The sequence below is a fragment of the Mixophyes fleayi genome, chromosome 4 (genome assembly GCF_038048845.1).
Source record: "Mixophyes fleayi isolate aMixFle1 chromosome 4, aMixFle1.hap1, whole genome shotgun sequence".
Taxonomy (NCBI): Eukaryota; Metazoa; Chordata; class Amphibia; order Anura; family Limnodynastidae; genus Mixophyes; species Mixophyes fleayi.
Window position 1 is genome coordinate 178081383 of NC_134405.1, and position 22594 is coordinate 178103976.

Consider the following 22594-nt stretch of genomic DNA (forward strand, 5'->3'; position numbering starts at 1 on the left):
TGCCTGTACTATATATGCTATAATAGCAACCAGTAGCCGCTTGTCTACTCTTTACTCTCTGACACCCAATTGATAAGCACAGAATTCTAGCAGACTGACCTCTAAATAAACTGCAGTAAAATCACGTTTTGCTATATAAATTGCCTCTTTCACCCTGTCCAACCCTCTACATGCGATTTTCTTAGCACAGAATTGCAGCCAACCTCCTATCCACATGCAATCACTTCCAAAATGGCAAATGAGAACAATGGGGAGGGCTATATATAGAAGATATTGATCCACAACTCGCATTTTGTCTCTTTTTCAGATCCTAATTTGGCGGCGAGAAACCGAGTCACGACTCGGTTGAACTCGGTAGCCCAAAATTCGGATCTATTGAACGTCTCCGAATCCAAAACGCTCATCATTACTAATAATATTAAATGCTTGTTAACATCATACTCACAAAAAGAATTTGCATGAAAACTATAACCTGTTTTCAATTAGTCGTTATCATCAGAAATGTAAAAAAGCAAACGACTAGCTCCAATGTAAATGCAATAGCCTATCTGATCCTGTCTCTGGGAGGAAGAAAGATGCCGAACACATATTGTTGCATAGAGCAGTGAAGCTTGTAATGCTTTACCACAGCCAGAGACCCCGCCTCCCTTCTGTAGCCTGCAGTAAATAGGATTGCTATCTATCCTTCTCTGTTCATATGGCAGACATGAATAACCATTTACTTTCAATTCTTCAGCCAGCAGAATTTTCATTCTGTTTTTAATCGTTATGCAATGAGATTGCAGACCAGGGTGAACAGAGCATTGCAGCTATCTTGCAGCATTGGGGACAGGTTTGCAGACGAATGACAATCTCCCCTCATTCATCCTCGTTTAAACATTTGCCGGCTTACAGGGACATGCAATGTAAGTTTTCAGACTGCTTGGAATTTGTAGATGGCAGCTTTCCTGCTCATCACCTCTCTGAAACTCAGGCAATATTCAGCAGGTAAATATAAATATATATATATATATATATATATATATATATATATATATACATATACGGTCAACTGCTTAGAAGTACACAGCAGCTGATTGCAGATGTTTCTTATAATTACATAAACCGTCATTACCATGTATTTTTCATTGCATGCTAAGAAGTCAGTAATTTTAAATTTATTCTCTTTTTTTTTTTAATCAATTTGAACTGGTTTTGTATAACATCATGACTAGCTGTGTTTTTAACAATGTTTATGCAAAAATATCCTATAGTGAAACGACATGTGATGGAAAGTGTCCTTTACATGTTCTGAATATGTATTTCTGCAGACTTGACTTATTCTTGGAACCAACAGCAGTTCTCTTAGTAGCTGGTGGCAACACAGAAGAGCAAGTAAGACAAACCTCCTATCAAAATCACAAACGCTTATGCAACATATCATTGATAACCATCCAGACATGGCCACTGCTTTGCTAGCTGGAGAGAAATTGAAAGAACTGATTCTTCCTGGGCAGCAGGATGATAAAGCTGGGTCTCTGGCAGCCCTCTTGGTTCAGCTGAAGCTGGAGCTCCCCTTTGATCGAGTGGTTACTATTGGCACAGTCCTTATCCCCATACTCCTTGTCACTTTGGTCTTTACAAAGAACTTTGCTGGTGAGTTGACTCTGATTTCAAAACTGCAACCACTGTCTAATACAATAACATTGCACATCGTTGTTGAAAGTCTAATATTAACTGAGCCAGTGTACAGCTTGAATGCAGCACTCGTTTGGCACAAAGTGAAGGTCATTAATGAAAGCAGGGGCCTAACAATAGGAATAGCAGCCCAGGTGGCTGCTACAGGGCCCAGTGGGATTCAGGACCCTAAGGCTAATGGCATACGGTTGCTTTGCATATGAATGAAGAATAAACCTTGGGAAATGTGCACTTTTTATTTTGTGTTTTCACAATGTAAAAGTATAGCATTAAATTCCTGATCAGTGTGCGTATGTAAGGGCTTTAGAGGTTACGCTGCCTGCTATATGCAGAAAAACAGCATATATAAATATATATTTGGAGGAAATTATGATGGTAGTAGTGTTAAAAAATATGGGTTGGTAATGCTAGCAGAAATTTTAATATTAATATGGTTACTAACTGGCAGTTTATCATAGGGCGAGTTGAGTTGGTTTAAACTGCGTAAAGAACCAGGCCTAAGTAAGGGATGGAGGTTATTATGTCCATGTTGATTTCTAGCTTTGCCATGGTGGGAGATGGCAACCACATCCTCCTTTAAAGAGCCATGGGCTCCAAACCAAAAGGATTGTATTGTCTTTATCCTTCAAGTGATTTGCAAGTGTGTTTCATGCCTACAACAAACCATACATGGATTTTAAAAGATGAGAGAGGGAGTTTAAGGATGCTTCCAGCAATGATCTATAAGGCATTTTTCCAGGATATGAGATGTTAATTTTATGTAGTGTTTATTAAACGTTCCTGTGGATAGCAGATGAGGCAGGTCTAGGGGTCTTTGGGAATGGGTGCTTCTAGCACTGAGATTAGGAGAGAGTGAACTTCATCCCAAAACAGGGATATTTCTGTGCAGGATCACTATAAGTGTTAGAGAGTCCTCCTGTGAACACAAGTCCTCCAGCAACTGGGGTTGGAGAAGCACTTGTATTTTACTTGTCCTCAGAAGTTGCGGAAACCAAGCCTTGGCTGGTCTTTACTTTTAATGAGGCAACTTTTGCACCTCCCAGGTACATTTGATACACAAATGCAAATTCATAGGCTTATTTTGAGCAACATAATAACCAAATTAAAATACAGAAGTGACATATGTAATAAAGACAGCCCTGATATCCCATCACTTTCATGTTTAATTTAAGACATAAATGTCGATAAACCGAACAATATGGCAGAAGACCAGAAAAATGTACATTATGAAGAGGTCGTCTTAAAGTGGTAGTAGATTGGACTTTAAAGTTATGTTTTTACTCTTTCCACCATGCACATTTCCAACTGAGCAAACAGGTAAAACATCCCACAAAGCTCTTTTACCAGAGCAATTCCACAAATCGGAATTAAGGCGTGTTGTGGACATGCAATTTGTAATGCACGAGGTACAAAATTAGTCTCATTCTCACAAATAAAAATATACTGCTCTCCTGCGCATATTTTGTGTTTCATAAATGAACTATGGATCTGATTCATTAAGGATCTTAAATGGAGAGGTATCTTATTTCAGTCTCCTGAACATGTTACAATGCAAGGGGTGCAAACTAGTTTTCTGTTTTGCACATAAGTTAAATACTGACTGTTTTTTCATGTAGCACACAAATATCAACTTTAAATTTCAGTGTACAAATAAGCTATCAAGTATTTGTGTGCTACATGAAAAAACAGTCAGTATTTAACTTATGTGCAAAACAGAAAACTAGTTTGCACCCCTTGCATTGTAACATGGTTTTGTTCAGGAGACTGAAATAAGATACCTCTTCATTTAAGATCCTTCATAAATCAGGCCCTATATTATTAGATTGCACCTCATATCAGTGGCAGCTGATGAAGTTTATGGATGCTACTACAGATAAATAATGGTATCAGTAAAGAGTACACTGTTTCCACGTGTTTTTCTGAAGGATTATATCAAATTAAAAAATTATTAATAATAAAATATATATCTTAAACTCAAAGAGAACTGTACTTAGTTTCTGCTTTAATGTGACTTCTGATTGTGCACAATTGACACTTTTATACCCACCAGGTCATAAATTCCTCAATACATGGACACACTGGCACATACTGTGCACATATTGACACCCTTTGGGTTGGTTTATATCCAGGGATTGCTTACCATTAGGACAACTTAGGCAGTCGCCCAAGGCACCAAATGTTATGGGGCACCTCATGTTACTTATTCAGTGTGTTTAATGTCCTCGCTGGCCTTTGTTGTGGTGGAAGACCAGAAGCTGGCAGCTTCTTACATGTGAAGCTGCTGGCTGCTGCTCCTCCATATCTGTGATGCGCTGGCAGCATGGCGCTTGACTATGAGGCCAGTCTGAGGAAAAAGAGACGTCGTCCCCACTTTCTGCTTGCTAAGGTAAGAAGCAGTGTGTAAGAGGGCGACACCTCCGAGGGGGGAATGCCGCATAGTGCAGGTCAGAGTTCCTCTGGCCTCATCTATCTCTCATGTTCTCGATTCCCCTTCCGTGTCCTTATCGCACTCACAAGTGTCTCCCCTTGTTGTGTCCTTGCATCACCTTCCTAAATCCTAATTGTCTTTCTACCCCTGACTATCTGTACATGGATCTCATAACCTCTTCTTTGTGTGTCTCTATTTCTCTGTTATGTACCCTTTTTATCCAGTGTGTGCAAGGGCTTCTATCTCCCCTTTCCACTGTGTGCCTCAGTCCCCCCCCCCCTCCCCCCTCAGTGTTTATACCTTGCCATCCAATCTGTGCCTCTGTCTCCCTTTGATAGTAGATATTCTTCTTTTATCTTTCTAGGACACCGGAGTCAGAGAGAAGCTCTTAGGGCCTCTTCAATTCAGGGTCCATTACTAAAGTATAAAGGTGTGCCTAGGTCAATTGTCTCCTTGTCCCTTTATTAAAACTGCCCTGTATGTTTATTTTACATAGGATCCAAGAACATATTGCTGACATTAGTAAAATGTATGTCTGTTTCATTATTTCACCCTTGATAATCAGGAATTGGAATTTGCTGCAATGACGTTAAAATGCAGCATCCCCATTGCAAATACAATAGAAAATGTTATTTCAAAAAATAATAATAATGATTAATTAATTATGTAGACTTTATGTATGATGAACAGCACTACTTCACCAAACAGTGTGTTTTATTCAAGGCATTCAGAAAGATTGGATGAATTGTTCAAGGTCAAATGCAGCTTGTAGCATTGACTTTCTCAAAGAGCTCTTTCTGCTGCTATGATTAACTGGTATGAGAGTGAACGTGAACATTTCATTTTATACCTGTTTTTAGTTGCTATAAAGAAGAAAATGTTTTATGTTCACTGCAAAGGATAATGTTAAAGATGTATGTAACAGATGCTCATGTGTTTATCAAAGAAACTTATCTTGGTGTAGTTGTTCACTGAGACCTTTCACAATAGCACTTTTCTGATGCTTAATTTCTATAGTATTTTTAGCACACTGCTTTTACAGCTTACAACTTGTAACTACCATTTAAAACAATATGTGGGATAGGGTCTCCTGAAATGTAATGGATTTCTGTTGGAGAGCATTTTTATTGAGCCTTTTGGATTCTTGTACAAAACACTGCATTTTAAAAATTAGTTGAGCATTAAAAGTGCTCATGTAGCATCCTCTTCATATTAATAATATAAATGAATTATCTCAATTTGGAGCTATTAGATGTTTCACATGGTGTTTAAGTCTCCCATGTGACACCAATCTTAATCAAATTCATTTGTAAAGAGATTTTTTCATGCATTTATAGACAGGAATATGAATTTTTCATTTTACGATTTATTTATAAAATTTAGCCTACTGTACACAATTACAAAGAGAAATATCATGGAAGCCTATGTGATTTCTGAGTTTCTACAAGAGGTTAATCAATATCTGTTGCACACAACCAAGGATGTAACTAGACATTTGTGGGCCCTATATCAAAAATGTGGCAATGGCCCGCATGTACAGCCCAATAATGAAAATCTCACATACATATGGGCTTTGGCAGGGAAGGCCCCATTGCAGCTACACCCCTGGTAGTTACACCCTTGACACAGACTCAAAAGCAGGCATGTCTAGCCATCTATGACATGGAATTCCCCCTTATAAACTTCTGCTGATGTCTGTCAAGATGGGGGGGGGGGGCACAATTCTTTTCAGTTTGGGTTCTATTTTACATTTAGGAACCAAAGGAAGCTATAGATTAACAGCCAAACTCAGCCAAACAGTGTTTTATAGACTTTAGAAGCAGGGACAACAATTACAGTGCTCATATGCAAATGCAAACCAAAACATGATGTTTTATATAATGCTGCATAAAAACCATCCAACCCATATTTTGGGTGGTAAACTTAGTATAACAGTTAATTAGCTTCAGGAGTGTGAACTCTACAAAATTAGCTATTTGGAATAGAGATTTACTTCTAGGAAAACTGAGATATTTGAAACCCCTATAAATGTTAAAACCATGTAAAATCAGGTAAGTATTTTTATTTTACATGGAGGGGGCACTTTAAGTTTTTGTTGTTAAATACCTGTAGTCGTATTATTATTGTTGTTATTCACACTAATGCACCCTCACAGCTATCCCAATCTCCACTCTAAGCCACACTCGCTCCTCTTGTTTCAGCTGTGCCCTCTTCCACTTATAATGTAGGCTCTCTAATGAGCAGGGTCCTCATACCCTTTTTTTTCTAGTCTGCATTTAGTTTGTCTGCCTTGTGTGTCCTTATTTTATGTATGTCCTGTTTTCCCTACTGTACAGCGCTGTGGAGCACTGTGTCGCCTTCCAAATCTACAATAATAATAATAAAAGTGGCAATGTGTGGTTTAGCGCGTTGCCAACCGAGATAGTGTTTTCTATCAACATGCAAGCCTTAAGGCCATTGATTGAATTGAGGATTAAGCTGATTTCTCATTGGTAAATGTAAGGGGCTAATGAGAAAGGAAACTATTCAGTCAGTGAAAGGGGTGGGTCTGAATATCTTTTTTTTTAAGTTCCTCACTGTGAATCTTTGTTAAAGGATGTAACTTGAATGCCATTACCCTACCTCATTTCCATATTCTTAACCATTCTGCTGCCTGAGATAAGTGTCAAATTTGCAACATGGGTTTTGCAGCATTTAACCCTCCACACTTTAGACCAGTGATAGGCAATCTGATACTCTGCCGTTGCAGCATGTTTGGCCCTCTAACCTTCAAATGACCCATATCTTACATTTTATTAACAATTTAAAACAATTATTGTTTTCAAAGAAAGACACCAACCTGTAAAAACATACCAGTAGGCATTTTAATATAAAATAAATAAGTGTTCCAAGCTGTAACAAACAAATGTGACAATTTAGTGTGACGTCCAGGTGACCATATTTTCCGCCAGATTTTGAAAGATAAATGTACGGCTGGAACAGTCACTACACAATTCTGCAGGGAGACTTCCATCCATTGTTTTGTTTTTTTATGTACCTTACAGTAGAGTAGGTTTGCGGAACCAAGAATAAACATCAACTCTGCAGCACTCTAATGCATGACAGGGCCTACCTGCATTTCCTTACCTGCTTATAGGATTCAAACAACTCTTTCCTGTGGAAGAAGGAGGGAGATTATGTGGTTCAACGTGCATGTCCCTCCTTCTCCGATCTCAGTTGAGCTGCTTGCACTGCAAGACATCCCTGTGTTGGGTGGAGGACGTTACGCGATGTAGAAGTTGGCTCTTCAAGGCAAAGAATAAGATCAAGTTCAGTCTTATTCTTTGAACAGTGACCCTCCGAGTTTTACCGGCTGCCTCAACTCTTATAGCCAATGGGCTATAAAGCAGAGAAAAGCACGGACAGGGCAAAAAGCAGGAATGAGCTTGGGGCCACAGGTGAAGGATAAATATTTAAATTGTGCTGTGTTGACGTTTATACCACAGACTTACCATAGATACTAAATGACCTTCATTATTGTTGACCTTAAGACCACTTATTTAGTGGCATCTCCTATCTCCAGTATTTGAGGTGACCTATGACCTATTACAGGGAGGTCTCCCTGTAACCATATAAGAGGGCTTCATATCAGGGGTGGAACTTTCCAAAGTGTGATTATACAGGGACAAGGAGGCAGAAAGGTGTCCAGTGGAGAATTTTGTTTTTATTATTATTATTATTATTATTATTATTATTACTTGTTTTCTTAATTTTCCCTTACTTCTTCCACCCACCAGAATGATTTCCAGCTCGGCGTTGCTATAATTCACATAATGTGGCATGAGAGAGCCTAACAGGTTCTACTTGGCAAGTGGCCAGTTATGTGATGTGACAACATGTATGTGATGTAGTAATAGTAGTAATAATATTATTTTTATTTACATTTTGGCTGTTTTCAACGGTTTCTGACTTAGTGCCCATATTTCAATAAATTCAAGTGTTTATACAAATTCAGAAGATCCTTTCATGATATCTGAATGGAATACACTTAAATCCAAGAGCCCTGAATGAAACGTTAACGCAGGGCATGCATCTAAAGCTTTTCAATAATATACTAGCTGTGTACTTCAAAGCCTTATACTGAGTAGTGGGGGGGAACAATTGAAACAGTGACCTGAATGCTGTACAGTTGTCAGGCGCCGTCCCCGTGCTGTGTCCGTCGCACAGAGACGGACGCCTGCTACTGCCGCTGAGCGCTCGGTTGCTAGGCAACCGAGCACACTTCTGGGTCGGCGGTCAACGCTTCCCAGTAGTTCCGGCGGTGGTGTTCAGCGTCACCACTGCCGCTGATTGGAGTTAGTGCTATATAAGGATCACGCGAAGAATTATGGCATTGGCGACAAAGAGTTTCTCGCAATCAAGGCCGCCTTGGAGGAGTGGCGACATCTCTTAGAAGGTTCATCCAGTCAGGGCCGGATTAAGGGAATGGAGGCCCCCTCCATTCCCCCGTGAGGACCCCCCCCCCGTAATCTGAGCTGCAGCCCCCCCCCCCCCCCCCCGGTGAGCCAAGCCACCCCCAAGGCACTTACCTCCTTCTCTGGCATTGCAGTCCTTCTCCGGCTCACGAGATCTCCTCAGTAAGGAGACTACAGTGCGCCGGGGAAGGACCGCAGTGAAAGTGCTCAGCAGCATTGATCGGGCCGGGGGCGCCCCCGCCCCCAACCGATCAATACTGCTGCTGAGCACTTAAAAGGGCCCTGTGGTTGCCCGAGGCCCCTGGGCTGTAGCCCAGTTAGCCCTATGGTTAATCCGGCCCTGCATCCAGTAACAGTTTTAACTGACCATAAGAACCTGCTTTATATCAGTGAAGCTCGGTGCCTCAACCCACGTCAAGCTCGATGGGCATCATTCTTTGCACGCTTCGATATTATTCTAACTTACCATTCTGGGTCCAAGAACATCCGAGGGGACGTCCTGTCTCGATCTTTTGATAATACTGATCTCTGCACATCCCTGAAGCTGCTGCCAATCCTAACACCTACCAGGGTTATCGCCCTTACCAATACCTCCCCCAAAACACCTCCTAGGGGTTGTTCTTTTTTGGAACCTAGTCTACGAGCCAAAGCTCTGCGGTGGGCACATTCCTCCAAACTGGCGGGACACGCCGGGGTGAAGAAAACCTACGAATTTCTTCGTCAAAAATATTGGTGGCCGGCCTTGCATTCTGACGTACGAAAATTCGTGGCCTCATGTGCTACGTGTGCTTGTTCTAAAAACCCCAGATTGGCTCCACCAGGACTTCTACAACCGCTTCCTACTCCAGACCTTCTTTGGCAAAGCATATCCATGGATTTCATCACTGACCTTCCCCCCAGTAATAGGTTTACCATCATTTGGTTCGTCGTTGACAGATTTTCTAAAATGGCCCACTTCGTACCCTTGCCTGCTCTACTGTCTGCTTCTCAGTTACCCCTTATTTTTATTAAGGAGATATTCAGAATCCATGGCTGTCCCCGTGAAATCATTTCGGATCGTGTAGTGCAGTTTGTTTCCCAATTCTGGAGAGCTTTTTGTAAAATTCTTGGTTCTGACCTCAAATACTCGTCCGGCTATTATCCACAAACTAATGGCCAAACGGAGCGGGTTAACCAGGACCTCGAAGTCTTTTTACGATGTTTTTCTTCAGACAACCAAACAGAATGGGCTAATCTCCTACCTTGGGCAGAATTTTCTCACAACTTTCATCATCACGAGTCTTCTGATGCCTCTCCATTTTTTGTTGTTTATGGAACCCAACCCACCCTCCCAGATTTCTCCGGTCAGGTTTCCTCGCCAGTTCCAGCTCTGGAGGATTTAATGCGGAACTTTTCCCAGATTTGGTCCACTACCAAAACCAAACTCCAAGAGACTTCTTTGCGCTATAAACAAGCGGCTGACCGTCATCGGAGACTTATTCCTCTATTACACGTCCATGATAAAGTATGATTGTCTACACGCAATCTCAAGTTGAGGGTACCTTCTCAGAAATTGGCTATATCGGGCCCTTCCCTATAACACATGTTATCAACCCGGTGACCTACAGACTCTGGTTACCTCCGTCCCTGAAAATCCATAATGTTTTTCATGTCTCTCTTCTGAAACCACTTGTACTCAATAAATTTCATCGTTTGCCTCATCATCCAGCTCCTGTACGGACTACTAATGGTGAAGAATTCGAAGTAAGTCGCATCCTGGACTCCCGTGTCCTCCATCGACGACACCAATTCTTAGTCCATTGGAAGGGCTTCGGCCCAGAAGAGAGATCATGGGTGCTAAAAGAGGATCTTCACGCCCCACGACTATTGAAACAATTCCTTGACCAAAGAGCTATCCAACAAAGTAGGGGAGGAGGTACTGTCAGGCGCGTCAGGTGTTCAGCGTCACCACTGCCGCTGATTGGAGTTAGTGCTATATAAGGATCACTCTGGTACTAGGAGAGTGCCAGAGTATTATGTCCCACCTAGCTCCAGCGTTCCTGTGCATTCCTCTAGTGACTCCTGTGAATTACCCGGATTGTTCCTGACCACTCTTCTTCTGTGCTCCTTGTGTATTGAACCCGGCTTGTTGACCATTCTCTCCTGCGCTTCTGACACCTGACCCGACTATTCTTGAATACGTTATTGGATTCTCCCTGTGGCATATCCTGACTCTTGGTTCTGACCCGGCTATTCCTGACTACGATATTGGACTCTTCCTGTGGCATATCCTGATTCTCTCGGTTCTGACCCAGCCTGCCTGACACCGTTTCCATCCTACCGCTTCACTGGTTGCTCCCTCTGAGGACCGCGACCTGCGTGTCTCCTGCAGCTAAGACCATACTTCCTTGCGGGGGTTGCTGGCGAAGACCTGGGACATGTTAGACTCCGCGCCTGTTTGGTGAGTAGTGCCAAAACCAGTTAGCAGAATATTCTGAGTTTGTGACAATAGTCATATTAATAATGGGAAATGAATAGATAATATTTGTACCATTTATTTACTTATCTTTTTTTTCCAAAAGTTTTTATTAATCTCCAATGACAGAATAAAGAGTATTACAAATCAAATACAAAATTATCAATCATAAATAACTAATATATATATATATATATATATATATATATATATATATATATATATAATCGCTATTTCATATATATATATATATATATATATATATATATATAAAAATATATATATATATATATATATATATATATATAGGGAACAGCAATCTTTTAATGAGACTAACCAAATAACCTTTAAAACAATGCTTTTTACAGAGGACAAGGACAAACAAACCACACACATCGGCTTCTTTGTCTGCTGTACAAGGTAATAAATACAAGCATGCAGCATATGTACATTCTGTGTAAGAGATAAATAGCTCTCTTTTTTTTTTTAGCTGTGTTGTTAGGCAACGGGCAGAGCTTGAGTAGCAGCAGTTCTACTGCATGTGGTTAGGGCTCTAGTTTTTCTAAACTAAACATGGGAGGCAAATATGTCATAAAGTTTTCTAAGCCTATGCTATACTTTGCTATCTAATGGCAAAAATAGTTATGTCAGTTGCATTAATTATCTGGACTATCTAATGCAACTGACATTATAAACATTCTGTGCTATAGGTTTCCCATGGCACAAAATGTGTCTGCCCAGGGAAAACCATATAGGAGCCCAATGTGATGCACTGTATTTGAGCCAGTCCTACTATGAGTGCTGAACCTCAATGTCCCCATGCAGGCTGCATTAGATGACCCCATTATACCTTGACACCTTACAGTTTACACACTAGACAGCAGCTAACGTCAGAAAAGTGCTCACTATCTAGATCAGGGGGACACAACCTTTTATGGTCCGAGGGCAGCATTGGAAGATAATTGTCATTCAAAGAGGCTGCAATAAAACATAACTTGTTTAGACATGTGAAATGTGTAGAATTGACTACAGTAAATTCGCAGTGGATGTTTTTTCATGTGTTTCATGGAAGACATTGAGTCTCAGTTCTGTTCTTCCACCTCAACCATTGACCAAAAACATGTGATGAATTAGAAACATTGTCAGAATGTCCACGAAGGATGAGTGAGTTCCTGCTGTCTCAGCTGGTATTAGCTAGACTTCGTCCAGAGGCGCGGAGTCTAACAGAGCGGAAGGTATTCACCAGGGATCCTCGCCAGGAGATTTGGACTTAGCGGCTTCCACCCTGCAGGTCACGGCCCTTTAAGGAAGTTCCTAGTGAGACAGAACAGAGATGTAACTTGAGGGGTAGACTGAGACAGAGGAATGAGGCCCAATGAAGGGTAGGGCACATGAGTCTCTAGTTGACACTGGAGAGCAGAAGGGAAGGGCTATCCACAGAGGGGTAGCTAGGCAGAGGTCAGCGGAATATAGAATATGCAGCAGACAATGAACCACGGCAATTAAAACTGGGTAGTGGAATGGATCAGCAGAGGACAGCGGTGCATGCAGGATGGGTAGCTGGCGTTGATCACAGCGATACCACTAACGAGTGGAATAGGTAGCAGAGATCAGCGGTACACAGGATATGCAGCAGACAATGAACCACAGCTATTAGCACTTAGAGGTGGAACAGATCAGCGGAGGTCAGCGGTGCATGCAGGATAGATAGCGAGCGTGAACACAACGAGGAGAAGGGAGCTGCTTCAGGCAAGGTGAGGGCTTGAAGAACCTGCACTGAAAGGTGAGGGGTGGAGCCTTATAAAGGAATACTGACCAATGACCAAATAGGCCAAGGTAACAGGTGAGGCAATTGCACAGGCGCAGACTGCTGCTGACAGAACAGCATGCACAAAGGGGAGATTCAGGATGAGGACAGGTGTGCCGATCCTCGAGTGGAGATACCAGGAGACCGATGTGTGACAAACATGATCTTCTCTTCAGAAGAGAATCTCATGGATGGGTCATGGAGGAAGCTTTGGATTAACTGAGGCAGGACTACAGTGTGTGCTACAACTCAAGAGAGCATAAACAATATTGTACACCTGGTAATATTCTCTATAGCGAATGGCACTGTGTTTTAAAATATGTGGGATGTGAGACTCTTTGTATCAGGTGGCTCTGTCTGGTTGTTTCCGACTTTTGGAACATAGTGTCAGAGGTGCTCTCACAGTTTTTCAAGATTAGAACTGTTTCCACGCCCGAGAAGTAAAACATTATTCCCAACCCTGCGGCATTTCTTCATAAGGTAAATCTGATCCGAGTTATCCGGAGCAATTGATTGACCTGCTTGACGGATACTATAGGTTTTAATGTGTTTGACTTTATATGTCTCTGTCATTCCTGTGTCTGTCTTTTCTCTTACCTTTACCACTGTTGAGCCTGTATTTTGAATGTACAGCTACTGGTATGATACTGATACTCCATGGTCATTTATCATTATATTAGTTACATGAATTGCTGGCTATCAGGGTTGGACTAGGACTAAACATCAGCACAGACACTGAAAGCATATAGGCCCACCTGCAGTGGATTCCATGTTAAATATTCTTTCATGCTAATGGAGCAAATAGAGGCCTTTTTATACGTCAACACTACAAATTGGAATTTGTAAAGCCTAATAATTCATATTACCACAATAAAAACATTGTTCACCCTATTTATCAATATTAACTCACAAAATTCAGCTTTTATTAGCTTTACTTCCTTTGGACATAGTTCTGTGCATGTACAAAATGACTTATTGCCCGATGAATCCCATTGTACAATGAATCCGATCAATCAAATCTGATTCAGGGTGTGGTGGGCTTCCAGCTTTATCTGTCTCTTTCACTTGTTGGAGACAAATGAGAGGAAGAACTACTACAAGGATGCAGCTGTTGGCAGCCCAATATATTTAAAACATATTAAATAAAGTAGTTACACAAAATGCTAATTTAAAACATTACAATTATATATATATATATATATATATATATATATATATATATATATATAAAACATAGTTTTCATATTAAATAAACACTTATTAAATAAACATAAAAAATAGATACACACATGAAAAACACACATACATAGTACAAACACACATCACAGGTATATGTATATGCACATATGAATGTATATCTGCATAACCATAACAAAGGTATTTATTTAGGATAAGTGAGAAAATTATTCATGTGTTTGAACCTTTGTTGTACATTGGCCAAAATACACCTAGAAATGCAGTTGTCCACTGAAGTACAACTTGAAGTGTAAGATGCTTCCAAATAAAGGTATAGCAAGCAGGGCCGGTGCTAGCCTCCATGGCGCCCTAGGCATTTTTACTAAATCAGCGCCCCCCCCCCACAACAATCGGCGCCCTGCTCCCCCCGTCTTTCCTTACCTCACCACCGCCGCCTCTCTGCTCCGTCTCCTCCCCTCCACTCACTGACACTAGTGAGTGGAGGGGAGGGGAGGAGACGGAGCAGAGAGGCAGCGGTGGTGAGCAATAGCCTCTTCCCCCCTCCCCCGTGCATCTGAATGCTGTGCGGCGGCCGTGACAGGTATGGTCAGCGGTCGCCGCACAGTTTTAAAGTCATTTTCATTCTGGAGGCCAGAGCCCGGCGCCCTAGGCAAGTGCCTAACCTTAATAGCATAAAATAGGTGTCCTTCCTGCGCTCCTATAAGATGGGGGAAAGGATAGGGAATGCAGCCCAATTCTCAATTGCCTAATGGGAGCGCCGCGCCTGATAGCAAGAGACCAATCTCCACCAGCTCAGAGCTGCTGCAAATGTCAAATCCATTTCCAGAGTGACAAGGAATGCCCCTAAAAATGTACGCTCTTCACCCCTTATGTGCACTGTGGAACTAGTACACCTATTCCCTCTCCATGTGTGCCATCTACTACATAAATCTATGATCTTTGACAATAATCTCGGTGAACTTTCACAAATTGAGGCGCACAGCACAATCATGCACTAGCATCCAATCAGACATTTGCTTTCATTTTGCTTTTTATTTTCTAAACTAGAAGTAACAGACAGAAACTGATACCTTGCTATCAGATACAGTACCATTGTGCTCAGTGCACTGTGTTAATACACCCCTATAACATCATTATAGATAAAACAAAAACAACAATAAAACAGATTTTCTTTATCAAAGTTATATAATTATTTAAGTATGTTTTTGACTAAACCACAGATAATTAAATGTGATACCTCTGTTGAAATAGCAGTACCAAATAATAAATGGCATTGACATCTGATCTAAGAAAAGAATGTGCAAAACACACGATAGCTACTATTAATGGCAATTTTTAACTGATTAAGAAAAAATGCAATGATAAACAATAAAAATATCTAAAACAGAATGTTTTCTTGAATAAAGCAATTCCTCCTCTTCACAGATCTGCACTACCGATTCTAGGAAAAGAGTGCAAAGTACCATTTTAGATATTGGCCATACAATAAAGTAAATTATATAAGTTTTTGCACACGCTCTCTCGTTGGCAAAATTGCTGATGATGGTATCACCATAATTGAGAGTTTTCTTCCCCCAGATGCAATTGGATATCCAGCAGGGCCGATAATTAAATATAAAATTCTGTATTCAACTCAATGCATAAAAAGCTAATTTTGTACAATATTTGTTGCTGGTGTACACAGGAACACAAGGGTGAAGGGTATCCCGCACTGAGATACATATTATAACGGTCTTCCTACTGGATCTTGCTGAATATATTAAGTGGAACTGCTTTCTTCCCTAAGAACCAAGAGTTGTGCATGTAAGTACAGACATTGATCAATTTATGTCTGTACTAACATGTAAAATCTAAGTGTACTTCACTTTTGTGCTGTAGCATCCTGAGTTTCTCTGCCTGCTGTAGTATTGCAGATGTTTCCACTGCCTTTAAATCCTAATTTTTCAAAAAAACATATTTTATGTTGATTTTCTCTGCTACCGCTTAGATATCAGGCTGTCACACAACAAAGTATGTGTTCATCCTGAAGTCTTTTTGCATGTCTTCTTGGACTTGCAGGGTTTTCATTGGTCTATTTTCTTTGGCTGACAATGCCTTCATTAGTTGTTCAGAGTTCCAGTTTAGACTCTAATAGATGCCCTGTTGAGCTAAGCAGAGTGTCTCCAACAATGTCTTCATTATTTTTTCAAAGTTCCAGTTTAGACTGACCAGTGTGTCTACAAAAATTACTTTAGGGTTAATGTATAAGAAGCTGTAGACCAGTGTTTTTGTAAAACTTCACACCAGCTCACGAATGCTTTGAAAACTACATTTAGATGATGTAGAAGGTCAAAGAAAGCAAAAGCTTCTTTAAAGAACTCAGCTGCACACGGTCCCACTAGATTTGAGAATGTGTTGGGCATGGACTATAAATAGCAATTGTGTTTATTTGTTTTATTCTTGCTTGCAGACATCTATAGTGGCCGAAGACATTGTTGGCATTGTCATACGACTGTCCTTGACAGTTATTGATGTTGTGATCTAACTGTTTAAGCTTGTCACGTACTATTTCAGCTTGCTGTTCAGATCTGTGACCAGGATTTGAAATGAAAGAAAACGTTTGACAGGTAAGCCATCTTCTTTAACGTATGTCAGTGGAAAGGAGAGCTTGTCAACATTGGAAACGTCAGGTGTTAAATTAATGCTAATGGAGAGATATTTGTGAAGCTTTGATGATCTGTTTTACCAGGGCCATCTTTCCCATTGGGCACAATGGGCAGGTGCCCGAGGGCCCTGCAGCCCAGGGGGGCCTGTCGGAGTCAGCAAAAAAAAAAAAAAACCCTGAAAAAAAAGAAGAAAATACTTACCTTGCGGTCAGTTGGCGATCCGGCTCCCTCCCTGGTCTCCTCCTCCGTCGCGTTTGCAGTGCATGTCGGGCGTGACGTCATCACGCCCGCCTGACATCCATTGCGGTGCGCGATGGAGGAGGAGACCATGGAGGGAGCCGGATCACCAACTGACCGCAAGGTAAGTATTTTCTTCTTTTTTTTCAGGGTTTTTTTTTTTTTGCTGACTCCGACGGGCCCCCCTGGGCTGCAGAGCCCATATATATAATCATTATTTTTTTTTGTATATATAGGGGCCCCGGTGCACTGCTGTGCCCAGGGGCCCAAGATGTTCTTAAGAGGGCCCTGTGTTTTACTACTTCATCAGTTGTATGAATTGCTCACAGGTGGAGAAGGAAAGGTATGATGTTTCCCACTTTTCAATATCGTGACATCTGATCAGCAAGATTAGTACTATATTCTGCAACCATATTATAGCTTCAACTGTAGCTGGTCCCAAACTGTCCCAACATCACTTTGTTGATAGGCAAGTCCATGTGTGCCACAGGCACCATTTGTTCCAGGATATTACAGGGATAACTTCTCTTATTTTTATTAAGTAGATATCTGTCACACATAGTTTTAGGCAACTTTCTGAATTTGGTATTAAATTGTCTCTTTGAAAGTGGCATCATTCAGAACCTATTCTGCTGGATCACCGGCACTGCCATGGTATCGTCACTAGGATCAGGTTGCCTTCTGTGGAGCAATTACAGATTCATATACTTGACTGGTGCCTGTGTTGACATCTGTCCAGGGGCAGGCTGGGCTGGGGGGCAGGGGGCATCTGCCCCTAGGCTGGTCCCATAGTGGACTACCTTGGGCTGGGTCACTGGGCCACCTGCATTTTGTTTCCTTTAAAATAGGCTGCTGAGTCAAGTCTTTCCCCCCGGGCTAAAGTTTGCCAGCCCTCCCCTGCATCTGTCATATCTTCTGTGACTGTATGCACCATGACACTTTTAACAAGAGTTGCTCGCTTGGATAAAATGTGTCCATTTTTACAGCCTTCGATCTCCTTGGCAGCCTTCATACTCTTGTCTTGACATGTTCCTGGCATCCATAAATCCATACAGTTCAAGTTTATTCTACCTTCACTTGTAATGAAAATGTGACTTTAAGGAGACATACAGGCCGGATGGATACAATACAGTATGTAAAAAACATACACAGTGCTGATTTATTCTTACAGGTTGTCAAAAAACAACAGGATTTGCTCATACCTTGTGAACTGGTTTGCAAATCAGCTAAAGAGTAAATTCTCTGTAGCTAAATTAAAAAATTGAGTCTCTCTAACTGGACAAATTTTTTAACATTTCAAAAAGGTTTGAATAATTGAAACATCTCTAGTGAGAATCAAATGGTTGTAGACCAAGTGTACGGTACACTCCTTGAGCTTAATCCTTTCTGGAAGCAAATATATATTTATGCAGCATTCTTCAAAAGTACATATTAGAATATTCCATTTAATACAATTGTAGCATAATAGTTCTAAATTAATTTATTTCACATTAAAGTTATGTTCAGTTTCATATGCTCTGTCTATAACTAAAGAAAATGCTGTAACAAGGAGATCTGCACATTCCATTTGTATTACAGAGGCATGTTATTGTATAAACCAGAGAATACATTGAAAAAGTGAAATGTGCAACATTCAGTAAAAAATAAAAAGATGCATAAACATCATGTAAAACTATAATGAAAATTGAAGACACAATATCAAGTAACCTGGACTATGTGGCAAAAAAGTATTATGTAAGCACCATGCATAAATAAAATTAAATCACAGAAGTATTATTAAAAAAAGGTGATGTGTAAGCACCAAGCATACATATAATGGAAGCCACTGGAGCTATTGAAGAATGTAGAAAATAATTTGATAACACAGTATCATTATGGTTTCATGACAGACCGGTCATGGCTAACAAATATGATCTGCTTTTATAAGATTTCATAATGAATCCTGATAGTGCACTTGATGTGATATATATGAGGTAATATATATATATATGCATTTTGCAAAAGCTTTGGATACTATTCCTCGTAACAGTCTGGTACATAAAATAATAGGATTAAGTCTAGGGCAAACTTGTCCAACCTGTGGCTTTTCAGGTGTTGTGAAACTACAAGTCCCAGCATACTATGCCAGCTGATAGCTGACAGGGCATGCTGGGGCTTGTAGTTTCACAACATCTGGGGAGCCACAGGTTGGCCAGGCCTATCCTAGTGAAAAAGTATCAACATTAGTTGAGAATTGGTTAGACAAAGGGCAGTTATAAATGGATGATATTCAGTCTAGTCTAAAAATAGAAGTGGTGTACCACAGGGATAAGTATTGGGTCCTACCATTTTCACATTTTTTACCAGTAGACCAGTAGATGGCCTAGAAAGTAAGGTAAACTCTTTGATGATGAAACTAATTTATGTAGCGTTATTAACACAGAGCACGATAGTAAATTGCTACAGAAAGATTTAGATAAAATGGCAAAATTAGTTGTGAGAATGCAAAAATGTATGGTAGATACATGTATGTTATATATTTAGAATGTGGTAATAACTATGCACTTATACATTAAATGCTATGCAATAGGTAAAAACTAAAATGGGAAAAAGGATTTTGGAATATTATTTGTCAGAAACATGAGTAGCCACAGGCAGTGACTGCAAAGGTAGATAGAATTCAAGGATGCATTAGAAAGGGGGATACATGCATGTTATGCAAACATAAAATTACCATTGAATAGGACAGAATTCATTACAATATTAGGTGGTTATGGTAAATTTATTAACAGATTTAAAACTGGATTGTGGCAAGAAATTCCATAAGGAGCGAGTGCCTTATACATATATTTTATTCACCTTTGTACTCACTAGATTCTACGCCTTTCTAACAATAAACGGTATCTGTATGGTGTAATTAGTAGAAGACATTGATCTAAGAAATTTATCAGATTGTGGAATTATTTATTTTATTTTATTTCCCTTCTGCCTGGTGAGTTGGATGTATTTTGCTTCAATAGCATAGACATAACATGCATTCAAAACAATCCTGCAATTATGGGGATATGCTGAGCTGCACGTATTACATACTTACCAACTTTTTTAAGTTGGTGTCCGGGAGACTCTCTGTAGCAGGTGGGCGTGCGGGGGGCCCCCGTGATGTAATGACTCAAATCGCGTCATTTGACAGAGGGGGCGGGGCTAAACGCCGCGATTCACCGGGAATCGCGGCGTTTGGGATCTAATTCTGCCCACTTCACTAGGAAGTGGGGCACTTCCTAGTGAAGTGGGCAGAATTCGGAAGATTGCCACACTCGCCCAGGAGTCCGTGAGACTCTCGCAAAATGCGGGAGTCTCCCGGACATTCCGGGAGAGTTGGCAAGTATGACGTATTACGATACATGTGACTAATGTAAAGATACATATGCTGGAGGAAGATACGTTTAAAGTGTATCATACCCTGTAAGTGTATAATACGGTATATAGATGCCTGTCATCATCATCAACTTGATGAAGAGGACTAGGGTGTTAATATTGTCTTTTTCAAAAGAAATAAATAATTCTTTTTTTGTTGTTTTATTTAAAAAAAAAAAAATTGTCGACACCCCTCCTTCCGAAAAGTGGTGGCAGAAATACTGTTCATGGCCTAAGCTGGTAGCTGCAGTTTTAGCGAGGCGAACATCATGGTGTCACCTCCAATAAGCCATTACCAGCAGAGAATTCAGGGCCATGCTGATTGGGTTAAGGCTGACTGACAATATGGCAGGAGGACCTCATGCTGTGGGTTTCACCAGCCCAGCCTGTCATAGCCTAGTGCTGGTAGTGTTTTTTTCAGTGGGGCCCCACGCTGCTCATACCCCCAAAATTGCTGCTGCCAGCCTAGGCTATGAACCCTGCTGCTGGTACCACTTTTGCAAGTAGGGCACACTTTTTTTTCTTTTTAAATTTAATTTAAAAAAAAACAAAAAAAAACAACTCTTGCAAAGATCATGCTGATGATCATCATCATAATCACGTTTCCTGCAACCACAAAAGATATACCTTCTGCCAGGCATATCTGCAACTGTCTCGACCTCTACATAGGTAGCAAGTACATGAACACACCTATACTACACTTGACCTATGTTTGCCGGCCTCTTCCCTCCTCTGTTCTGCTGCTTAAAGAGTACAGCATAGGATATGTAAGATGTGTCTGAGTATGCATAGGGACTTGTGCTTACGCATTTCTTGTGCACATGTGCAGTACAAAAATGCGTATTTTGTGTACAAAAAAACCCCACTTGCGTCCAACAGCTCCTGTGAGGCCAAATTGGTAGCTTTGGGTATGGCCTAATGGCAATGGATATGGGAAGGGCATACCATCATTGGGCATCTGGAACAGGTCCAGAAAGGACTGAAAACATAGCAGAGAGCAGACAAAAAAGGTAGTAGACATGACTCCCTAAGTTTGTTTATAGCCTGTACAGAGGAATAACATGAAACTATGTGTAGCACATACACATAGTTACAAAGGGGCCTATTTATCATTTCTCTGCCGTACTATAAGAAAGTACTTTTCTTATAGCTCCCAACTCACCTTGCAGTTGGACAAAATCCAGACTAAGCACCTAAATTTGAGACTTCCCCACCAGAATTAGGACAGTTGTCAGACTGTTCTGCACTCTCCTAACTGTTCTTTCAGCTGTCACCACCTGCTGCTGCTGGTGTCTTAAGTTTAGTTGCTGCTTGTCTGAGTCATGGAATGTACAGGTGCATGAAATTCAGAAAGCCCTACCAGCCCCGGCATTAAACCAATAGAGTTCACATTTAATGTAGGACGTCCTCCGTGCAACCAACCTCATCATTAGGTTAATAGTATTCACATTTAAAATAATATAACTATTTCCCCCAACCAGGCCAAACATTACATTAATAGTATTCTCATTTAAGAAATATACCTTGTGACAGGAAGGACCGCCTATGCCACCCTGTCTGTTGTTGCTGGGAACCGGCTGGGCTTACTTTGCCACCGTTCCCTTTTGCTATTTCGAATACGCCCCTCCTGCCGCAGTGAGATGGGCCTGCTGCCACCACTGAACTGCTTTATGGCGCTCAGAACCACGTTCCTTCTGGTTAACTGTCACTGTTAGTAGTGTATCTCGTTGCTGGTGTACCTGGGCTGATAACTTTGGACTTCTTACTATGGTTGCTGTGGATGGATCCTCCCTTGCCTATCACACTGACCAGAGTTGCAGGTAGCAGGCACAGCGGTGGTACTGGAAAAGCTTGGGTCCAAACCTCAGAATCAGCCAGAGAACGGATTAGATTTTAGGGTCTAATTGGCAGGTCACAGGATTACAGTAATATTGAAGAAGTTGTCAAGCAGGTCTCTGAAGCAAGATGGTTTATTTGCTCACACACACTGGTTTGAGGTAACAGTGATCAAGTCAGATGATGAAATCAGAAGGACACTTACATGCTCACACAGCTCATCTTTTATACAGTTCAGAAATAGTCTATTTTTAGAATCAGGATGTAACCCTTAGCAAAACATAAATTTACATGCATTGCAAAGCTAACGATATTTACATTTATCTGTGAAATTCTAGAAACGCTGTGATGGTTTTCAAATGCAAAGAATCCAGGAGCCAGTCTTAATTAAAAGTTCCTGCCTTCAATGTTGGACCTTCACACATCAAACGATCTAATTAACATGTGGCCTTTCATCAGACCGTT

At 40.9% G+C, this 22594-nt stretch overlaps 1 protein-coding gene across 1 annotated transcript in view; it reads left to right on the plus strand.

Moving 5' to 3' along the window:
• The first annotated feature begins 652 nt into the window (after positions 1-652).
• PANX2 (pannexin 2) overlaps positions 653-22594 on the plus strand; it is a 31877-nt gene continuing 9935 nt past the window's right edge. The window contains exons 1-2 of the mRNA XM_075208903.1: positions 653-987; positions 1311-1635. Coding sequence (XP_075065004.1) covers positions 1410-1635 — 226 coding nt within the window. The 5' untranslated portion in view covers positions 653-987; positions 1311-1409. The remainder of the gene's footprint in view (positions 988-1310; positions 1636-22594) is intronic.